Source organism: Urocitellus parryii, chromosome 7 (assembly GCF_045843805.1).
Source record: "Urocitellus parryii isolate mUroPar1 chromosome 7, mUroPar1.hap1, whole genome shotgun sequence".
NCBI classification, from domain to species: domain Eukaryota; kingdom Metazoa; phylum Chordata; class Mammalia; order Rodentia; family Sciuridae; genus Urocitellus; species Urocitellus parryii.
The window spans coordinates 76044415-76055235 of NC_135537.1; the positions used below are offsets into that span (position 1 = coordinate 76044415).

The 10821-nt window shown below is 40.6% G+C and overlaps 1 protein-coding gene across 1 annotated transcript; it reads right to left on the reverse strand.

The window, feature by feature from the left end:
* Positions 1-1303: 1303 nt before the first annotated feature.
* Positions 1304-2296, reverse strand: Npbwr1 (neuropeptides B and W receptor 1). The gene has a single exon (XM_026394423.2). It carries the CDS (start codon positions 2294-2296, stop codon positions 1304-1306), a length of 993 nt encoding a protein of 330 aa, XP_026250208.1.
* Between the last annotated feature and the right edge of the window lie 8525 nt (positions 2297-10821).

The following is a 10821-nucleotide window of genomic DNA, read 5'->3' on the forward strand; positions in this document are numbered from 1 at the left end:
CCCTAGAGGGAAGTCGAGAATGTGAGGGAAAACAGAACAAAGGAGGAAGCAGATCACATTTCTGATTTCTTTTGATCCTTAAAGCAACTTGTGAGATAAGGATATATATATATAATATTAACCCAGTTCTCTGTCCAGAAAAGCAGCATTTATACAAACAATTACAATGAACTGGTCCAAGTCATATTGGACCAATTGGAGCAAGAGGCCGATTGGAGCAAAGGGGTGTGGGGACATTTAAGTCCTTGGCAGAAAGCAGTAATGACTCATGTGTAAAGAGCCATTAGCAGGTGCAAATACCTAGCTCAGGACGCTCAGGGATGGGCATCTAGCTCCTCAAGGGGGCGCTGGAACCTCGCTCCCGGGCGACTTCTCCCGGTCCTGACTTTGGTACCAGGGCAAGTGGGGTTCCCATAGAGCGAGAGTCAAGGAGCGTTTTCAGGTGAGATCAGGGGTTGGAACCCTGAGAGACAAAGATGAAAGCTTGGAACAGGGAGCTGGAATCATTATTCTTGGCAGTCACCGCCAGACTCCAAGCTCTTCATCCCATATCACCCAGGACACACCACACACACACACACACACACACACACACACACACAGGCACCATCCACACCCTGCTGTGCACCAGCAGTTGTTTCCGTTTTTCTCAGACGGAAAAGAAAAAAAGAAAAAAAAAAAAACAGGTGTCCTTAGCTGCTGTCCTCATTTCAGAGGGGTGGGCACGGAACGCGCGGGCCTTGGCCCTAGTCCCCAAAGGATAAAGCCAAGAACGAGTTACCAAGCCATGTTAGGCAGCATGACCAAAAAGAGAAAACAAAAAGCACAGACAGCTGCTGAAGGCAAGCGCTGAGCCAACGCGTGGGGGCGCCAGCCACACCCTCTTCTCGAGGGCTTGGAGGGCCCCTCCTCTGTTTGCAAATCGCCCGGCGGGGAGCGCGGGGAAGAGAAAGAGGGGGTCGATTTCCAGCAATAATACCTCCCTTCTCCACTACACTTAATGGGGCGCTGTGCCAAGCTCAGGTGTGGATCCCTGCGGTTTTGCTTTAGGAAGCGGTCAGTGCGCGTTTTCGGCTGCACACTGAGTGTGAGGTGGTCCTCACACTCATCATCATCTGAAGGATTTGGTCAACTCAAATTACGGGCGCAGCCAGTGTGCTTCCTAGTCACTAGGTCTTGCGTGGGACCCGAGAATCTGCAACCCCAGGATTCCGAGAAAGCCTGTTGGAGACCAAATTGTCAAACTTCTGGACCCACCGGAGCTAGCAAGGCTGGCGGGGAAACAAGGAGCGTGCGGGGGTCCTCAGGGATCCGCGCGGCACGTCATAAGCTGGCGGAGGCTCTTGCGGAAACTGTCGTCCAGGAAAGCGTAAAGGAAAGGGTTGAGGCAGCTGTTGGCGTAGCTCAAACTAGTGATTAAGTAGGAGATAGCGATGACCAGCGGGGTCTGCGGGAGGTCGGTGGTGAGCGCCACCACGGTGCTCAGGTGGTAGGGCGTCCAGCAGAGGAGACATACGGCCAGGATGGCCACTACCAGGAAGGTCACTCGCTTCTTGGCGCGATCCAAAACCTTGGCGTGGCTGTCGAGCCGAATGGCACGCAGTCGGCACAGCAGGGTGATGTAGAGAGCACAGATGGTGGACACTGGGATAGCAAAGCCCAGCACCAGCGTGTAAAGGCGACTCGCCCGCCACCACAAGGCCTCGGGCTGTGGGAAAACCAGCACGCACTGGCGCCGGCCCTGCTCCTCGTCGAGCCTGGCGAAGATGGCAAAGGGCAGCACCACCAGCGTGACGAGCCCCCACACCGCCAGGCTCACGGCGCGTGCAGCGGCGTACGTGCGGCCAGCCACCCGGCGCGACTCGGCGGTGGCCAGCACCACCAGGTAGCGGTCGGCGCTCATGACCGTGAGGAAGTACAGACTGGAGAACGTGTTGTATTGGTCGATGGCTACGATGAACTTGCACATGAGCTCCCCGAATGGCCACTGCCTCAGCAGGAAGTCGGCGATGTTGACGGGCAGCACCAGGGTGAAGAGTTCGTCGGCGATGGCCAGGTTGAGGATGAACAGGTTGGTGACGGTCTTCATGCGGGGCGCCCGCAACAGCACGTACAGCACAGCCGAGTTGCCGACAAGCCCCACCAGGCAGATCACCGCGTAGACCACCGGCACCGCCACAGCCAGCGACTGTGGCAGCGGCAAAGGCGCGGGGTTGGACGCGTTGGGGCATCCCAGCCCGGGACCCCAGCACGACGCGTTGACCCCGCCGGGTTCCAAGAACGACCAGTTGTACATCTCGACAAGAGCAGGAGAGCTGGCGACTCCCAGACTCCCACAGCCTCCCCCTCGCGTCTCCGCAGCTCAGAAGCCCTCGTAGGCACACCGGGTACCGGACCCCAGCTGCTGCTCTCCAAGAGCTTCTTTGGTTTTCCTGGGGAGGGGCGTTTCCTGGCACCCCCCAGAGCACTGTCACTGCGGGCTTCCAGGGCTAGAAAGCTGAAATGAAATCACAGATTAGGCTCATCGACGTACAGCTCTAGCTAGGAGCCGAGGTGGGGCCGGCACAGCACCCCAAACCTCCCCCACACCACCACCAAGTGAGAGTTGCCTATTGAAATCTCTTTCCAACCAATTGAATGCAACAGAGTGAAAAGACATCTTCATAGGAAAATGCAAGTCCCTCTCCCTTGTTTTAGGACACCCCTGGCACACCCAGTCACCCCACGGAATTCTGTAGAGGCATGCTCAGTTCCGTGAGCCCTCGGTAAAAGCAAGCTCCACATGGATTTTTACCTTACCTGGCTAGCCCGGGAAAACAGTCTGCCTTTCCTGGAGAGGTCCAGAGGAGAGTCCGTTGGCTGTGGGAGGAGGCTGTGGCACCCGCCCGCTGGTATATGCCTTCTGGCGCCCCCCCCCCCCACTTCGTCCCCCAAGGCAGCCGCTACCGCCTCCGCGGGTCCTTCCAGAGCGCCTGGAAGTGTGGGGACTGCGCAGTAGCTGCCACAGGTCTCCACAGACACGACTGACAGTCCCCCTCCTCCCACCACCACCATTCTTAGTTAAAATCCCTTGGAACTAACAGAAAACGGCATTCCTCTAAAATATAAGGGATTTTTGTTGTTGTTGTTGTTGTTGTTGTTCCTTCTGGAAATGTAACCTCACTCCAATAATAAAAAGCTTTCCTGTTAAGAACTGAATTTAAGAAAAACAAAATTAAGGTGTTCATAAACTGTTTTAAAAGGAGGACGATGCGGTTGAGGCTCCCATTCTATGTTTTTAACACCATGCCCCAAAGGAAATAATGTAATTTGAATCTGCAATTGCCTGCATACCACACTGCTATACTGTAGGGGAAAGTGTATGTGATTTTAAAGTGGAAAAAAAATCATTTTCTAATACTACAGTCTTCAAAAGTTAAAACATTGTTAGTGTCAAATAAATTATTTGAGATAGTTTCACATTCTTTAAAAATACATGTGAAACTTGATTAATAAAGACAAACTGTTTCAAAATCTTTTTAGGGCACCCTGTGAGTTAATGCATGTTTCATAAAACGTTGCAAATTGTTCAAAACATTCTCTTGATTTTCAAATACTCATTTTTAATCCTCAGGGTAATGAGAGTTACTTACAGTGTCTGTGTGGGGTTGCCAAGGGAAGCAGAGCAAAAGCAGTGTTGGACATTAATATTGCTATCTCCCTGGACCTGGGTTTCTTCCACCAGTTCCTTTGAGGGTGGAATGAAATAAATTAAGTATTGTTTCTCTCCAAGTCTTTTTGCCCGCTTCACCTTCCCTTTGGTAGAGTCAGCAAATAGAAAACTAGATTGTATTCTCTAATAAACTTCCTGCTACAAAAGCAAACAAAGCTCAAATACAGTACATGTCAGGTTCTTTCTTTTATGATACATTTCTGAGCAGATCCTGAGACAAATCTCAAGTGGATGGGGGAAGAAACCTAAAGGTTCAAAAATAAAAATGCTTTCCTTTACCTATTCTTTAAAAAAAAAAAAATCAGTATCTGCATCAACTGTACTACTCTGCAATTTCATGTTTTGTTCAAATCTTTTCTCTGCTGATATTCTTGTCTGTTTTTTTAGTTACTAAATATATGTGTTTATCTCCACCAATAATTGTGAATTTATCTACTTATACTTTTATTTGTCAGTTTTTACTACATGATTTGATGCTATTCTGTTAGGTGCACACCAATTTGAGATTGTTGTATTTTCCCGTGAAATGGATTCTTTTATCACTATAACTCCTTAACTCACTGCTCCTTGCTGTATATATATACCATTAGTTTGATATCAGAATAGCTACACTCTTTCCTTATTATCAGGGAATATCCTTCTTTAAAATCCTGTTACTTTAAATTTTTCTGTGTTCTCATATTTAAAGTATGTTTCATGTATTATTAAGTTGCTAAACCCAGCCTAACAATATTTGTCCTTGAATTGGAGTATTTAGTTCATAATTCATTTAATGCAGTTATAGATAATATTAGGGTCCCATCTTCTAAATGTTTGTATCCCCCCAAAAAATAAAAACATATAGACAATTACTAACTTACAATAGTTAACTTAAGATTTTTTAGCTTTATGATAGTGCAAAAACAATACACATTCAATAGAGACTATAGTTTAGATTTAATTTTTTTCATATTTTTCTGTTAGGATACCTGGTATGATACACTCTCTCAAGATACTGGGCAGCAGTCAGCCATGCAATCAACAACCAATGCTCTACAGTGTACTGTATTGCTAAGCTATGACATTAAGTAGGTTAGATGGATTAAATATATTTATGACTTTCGAAATTTTCAGTGTGGCTTGAGCCACATCCCCAGCCCAAGGGTTCCTTTTTCTCTCCCACCTTGTGAGGTTACAGCAAGAAGATGGTTGTCTAAAAAGTGAACTAGCACCAGACTAAATTTTCTGGTAGATTGATCTTGGATGTCCCAGCCTCCAGAATGTTTGCATCCCTCACACACACAAAATAATAATAATAATAATAATAATAATAATAATAATAAACAGACAATTACTGACTTAAAATTTTTTTAACTTTATGATAGTGCAAAAACAATACACATTCAATAGAGACTATAGTTTAGATTTAATTTTTTTCATATTTTTCTGTTAGGATACATGGTGTGATACACTCTCTCAAGATACTGGGCAGCAGTCAGTGAGAAATAAATTCATGTGGTTTTTCGGCCAACTTATGGTATTTTTTATAGCAACCTGAAAGGGCTAAGAACAGGTTACATACCTACTACCTTATTTGTTCTCCATTCTATTTTCCCTATCATTAGTTGTAATCTAATCATTTTTACCTCCAAACATTTCTGAATGAACACAGGATTCTGGGGGGACATCTCATATCTAAACCATAACATTAAAAATACAGAAAAATCAAAGACAAGGATAAAAATATTTTTTGGTTTTTTCTTGTATACTTTTATTGGTTCTTTTTAGTTAAACATAACATTAGCGTTCATTTTAACATAATTATAAAAGCATGAAATAGAATTTGCTCTGATTCAGTACTGAGTACTTCCCCTTTCTCTTTCTTCTTCCCTCCCCCATTCCCTTCCCTCTACTCTACTGATCCTTCTGCTTTTAGTTATTTTTTTTTAATTAGTGCCTTGTAGATATACATAGTGGCAAGATTCACTGTGACATATTCACATATGTACTTAGAAAAGTTAGGTCATATCCATCCCATTCTTCTTCCCTTATTCTTATCTTCCCTCTCCCTCCATCTCATTCCTTAACTGATTTTTCTTCTATTTTTATAGAATTCACACACACACACACACACACACACTTTTCTTAGAAAAAAAATTTTTTTGAAAAAAAATCCAGAGGGAAAAAAAATATCTTTGCAGTAGAATAACAGGATAAGCTTTATACTGGACTTCTTTGCAGAAACTGTGCAAGCAAGAGTTAATTTATTGAAAGTAAAAATCTCACCAATCTAGAATTCCATATCCAGCACAATTGTCCTTCAAAGTGGAAGAAGAAATAGACTTTCTCAGACGAACAAAAACTGAGGGTATTTGTTGCCATACACCCATCTTTCCAGAAATACTAAAGAAAGTTCTTCAGTGAAAAGGAAATTTATATAGGTCAGAATGTTGGATCTACATAAGTAAAGGAAATACATTAGAGATGGTATAAATGAAGTTAAAACATTTTATTTTTTCTTATTTGATCCAACATATTCAATGTTCAAAGCAATATATTATATATTATAGATAAAATTAATGATAAATATAATGAAGAATAGAATGGAAGGATTGGAAATGTTATGTTAAAAAGGTATTTAAAATGTCTACTGAAGGGATATAATGTGATTTGGAAATGAGTTTAGGTTTAATTGTAAATCTATATTTCAAATTCCAGGGCACCACTAAACACTTTTAAACCTATAATTGGTATGTCAAGAGAAGGGTTAAAAATGAATAATAAAATGTATAATTAAAACCAGCCATGTGCAGTGGTGCACTCCTGTATTCCTAGCAACACAGGAGCCTTAGAGGATCGCAATTTTGAGGACAACCTCAGCAATTTAGTGACATTGTCAGCATCTTAGTGATATTCTGTACTGTGGGAGACCAACCTTGCACGTGACTGAGTCACACTCCTCGGCTGGGTGCTGAGACACTTAGAGAAATGTGGCAGAGCTTTCCCCACCTTTCTTAGGTTCCAGGGTCAGTGCATGGGTGTGTCTTGCTACAGCCCCAGGGTTGAAGCTATGCTCACCTGTTCCTTTGTAATATAACCCCTTGCCCTGTTTAGGATAGAATCTTCCATGGAAGTGCCTTGTGTGTGTGTCCCCTTCTCTTACTGTGCCCTTGGGTGTGGCCTACCAGGTGTCAGTCAACCTGCTGACAGTGGACATCATGAAGATAGACTCAGCCCCCTGAAACCTGACCCCTTGCCTCATTTGAATAGCTTCTCCTCAATAAAAGGGGTCAGCATGTGTGCACTCTCTCTCTCTCTCTCTCTCTCTCTCTTCCTGTGGACCCTTAAGGTCAGAGGAGCCATCACAGTGACCCCAATAAAAAAGGTGTTTGTGTCTCTTGTGTGGTTATTTTGTGTGGCCCAGTTAGCCCAGTTTTCCTGGAGTGACCCCTGAGCCTTTTAGTTTCGAGAACAGAAACCCGGCAATGTACCAAAATAAAAATAGAAAAAGTCTGGCAATGTAGCTCAGTGGTAAAGCATCTCTGGGTTTAATCCCCGGTATAAAAAACATTCAAGGCAGGAAAAATGAGAAAACAAAAAGATAAATATAAAAGATCAAGGGCAACAAATAGAAAACAACTGCAAATATAGTAGCTATTAATACAATACTAATAGTCACTTTCAATGTGAATGGTCCAAATATATCAATTAAAACACAGAAACCATCAGAGTGTATTTTTTAAAAAGAACCAAATAGGGGGCTGGGGCTGTAGTTTAGTGGTAGAACACCTGCCTTGCACGTGTAAGGCACTGGGTTTGATCCTCAGCACCACATAAAAATAAATAAATAAAGATATTGAAAAAGAAAGAAAGAACCAAATCTGCCTTCTCTATTAGAAACTCATTTAAATATGAAGACACAAGATAATTTAGGCTATGTAAAGTGAAGTAGTAAAAACATGGAAAAAGATATATTTTGCTAGTACTAATCAAAACCAAGGTAATTTCAAACAAAGCAAACTTTAGACCAAGGTAAATTATCAGATGATAATAGTAAAAAGATCAGTTCTCTAAGAACACAAAACATCCCACAATATGAGCGTATCTAACAATAGTGTGTCAAGCTCTTTGATGTAGAAACTAATTAGAACTGCAAAAAATGAAATAGACGAATGCACTGTTATACCTGGAGACTTCAAAACCCCTCTTTCTAATTGACAGAATCACAAAGCAGAAAACCAGTAAGAATGTAATAAACTGAACAGCATCCTTAACCAACTAGATCTAATTGACATTTAGAATAATGGGGAACTTCATCAACTGGATGAGCAACATTTACTGAAACTAAATGAACAGACCAACCTTATAGTTTATATCATACTTGATAAGAAGAAACTACATGCTTTGCCCCCAAGATGAGAAATAGGCAAGAATAACTCTCCCACTACTCTTATCTCCTATGTAACATTGTATTGCAAATCCTAAGTAATGAAATAAAATAGAAAAAAAGATAAAAAGTATGTAGATTGGTAAGAAAGAATTATAATTGCCTTGGTTCACATATGACATGATTGTAGAAAATGTCTAATAGTCAACATTAAAAAAAGCAATTATAGCAAGGTTGCAGCATATAAATTAATATTAAAAAGTCAATTTTGTTCCTATACACCGCTATTTGAACAATTGGAATTTGAAATTAAAAACAACACCATCTACATTGTGTCAAAAAATAAATACTCAGGCAGAAATCTAGCACAGTATGTGTAAGAGCTATATGAAGAAAAGCACAAAGCTCCTTTCAAATAATCCAAGAAAATCTAAATAAATGGAGAGACATTCCATGTTTATGAACAGGAAAATACAATATTGTTAAGATTATCAGTTCGTTTAAACCTGATCTATAGATTCAATGAAATTCCATATAAAATTCCTGCAAGCTATTTCATGGATATTAACAAACCAATACTACAGTTTTCATGGAAAGGCAGAAAATTCAGAATAACCAACATAATACAGAAGAAGAAAAACAAAAGAAAAGACAGACTACTTGACTTCAAGACCTACTGTAATGACACAGTAATCATGAGAGTGTGATATTGGTAAATATCATACAAATAGATCAACAAAAGGAATAGAGAAACCAAAATAGACCTACATAAATGCGGTCAATTTATCTTTGATAAAGGCGCAAAGACTATTCAATTGAGACAGTCTTTAAACATTGCTAAACACAAACATCCACATTTAAAAAAAAATCTAATCACAAACCTTATACCTGCCATAAAAACTAACTTAAAATAGATTACAATTCACCCATTATAACAAGTACATTACTAATTCAATATTTTAATAGACAAAAATATGTGGGTGTTGTTAGAAATAACGGGGTGCCAAGAAGAAATCAAACACTGTGCTGGAAAGTAGGTGGGCAAGGCAAACCTTTACTTCTGAAAAAGAGTGTGGTCCCAAAGAGAATCCAAGCAAGCACACATGGGCAGCTGTTAACTAACATTTATCCCTAGCCAGGTATTGTCCTTTGCTCCTGTTAGGAAGAGTTCAGGGGTACAATCTATGCTATTAGCTAATTTTAGAATTAAGGTCAGCAAAAAGGAAGGGCTACAATTGAATCCAATTAAGGCTGAATACTAGATGTTGAAAATGAAACACTACACTTTCTCGCAGTGGGGAGAGGCGTAAGGGAACTCTCTGTATTTTGGTGGTAAGGAAAGACATGAGAAGTCTCTGTATTTTATGCTCCATTTTTCTGTAAACCTAAAAAGGTCCAAAAATAAAAATATGTTAAAAAGAAGAAAAAAATCAATGGGAAGACTTTTTCAAACATCTGCAAATGTAGCCATGAGCAGGGGCACATGCCCCTGATCCTAGCGGCTCAGGAAGCTGAGGCAGGAGAAACACAGGTTCAAAGTGAGCCTCAACAACTTGGTGAGGCTGTAAGCAACCTAGCATGACCCTGTCTCAAAATAAAAAGGACTGAGGATATCAAAAAGAAAAAAATCTGTGAATGTAATCAATTTGATGATTTGTTACAAATGCAGCAAGCTTATATTCATACATGTAGGAAGTCAACCCAGGTCATTTATATAGTCACGTTTTCACTGATTTTACTACTCTGGAATTGTAAGCCAAGGAGTGAAATTCAAGGCACATGTTTTACATTTGTTGATAAATCAAAAATTGTCAAAGTCAAATCCTTCTAACTGCTTTATCATATATAGCATTCAGATTCAAATATTAAATACATCTCTGTAGTTTTTACACTTTTAATTAAGATCTAATCCATTTCTTTCAGGACAGCCAAAGGAAAGAGAACCAGCTACTTTAAGATAAACATTTTTCCAAATAAAAAATAAATAAATAAATAAATAAGATAAACATTTTTTCTAAGAAATGTATCCGTCATTCTAATGATGGCTAATCTATGTTCACTTCAAGATTTAAACCTAATATAATAGCACCTCCAACCAAGGCTTCAAGATGAAAGGACTTCTCAGTTGTAAGAAAATGACCTTTTTCAATCTGTGCAAATCAACTTCAGTTTTTTATATTTCTGAGGGACTAGTCCCAGATCATCAATTGTTATTTTTTTCCTAATGTTGATAAATCATTTTTCACTTATAGAATTTAAGGCAGAGGATAAAACAGATGAAAGAAATCATTCTGGTATCCATTTGTTTATAAACTGTACAAAGATAAAATGATGAACACAAATGGCCAAAATACAACAGAATGTGTCTTCATGCAGTTGATGAAAGTACCATCCATCCCAAAGTGGCAGGAAAGAAGTGTGCATGATGCAGCTTTGTTTACACAGATGTTCTTCGGAAGACATTTCACATAATGAAATAAGTTGTGACATTCATCTGTGTTCATGTTTTTGGAATAAAGCCAGTTGGAGCTGCTTGTTTATTACTGTTTCAAGATGAAATGCTTTTGATGACACCAAGCAGATGATACTGCTTTCCATTTTCTGCACACTGTACTTTTGAAGAAGGCACTAAAAGAAACGAGGATAATGACCACATGTTCACTGAGTCTATTAATACATTATCAGGGGGACATTTTCACCATATGAGAGGGCAGATCTGTAGCATGTGGATTCATGAAACAGT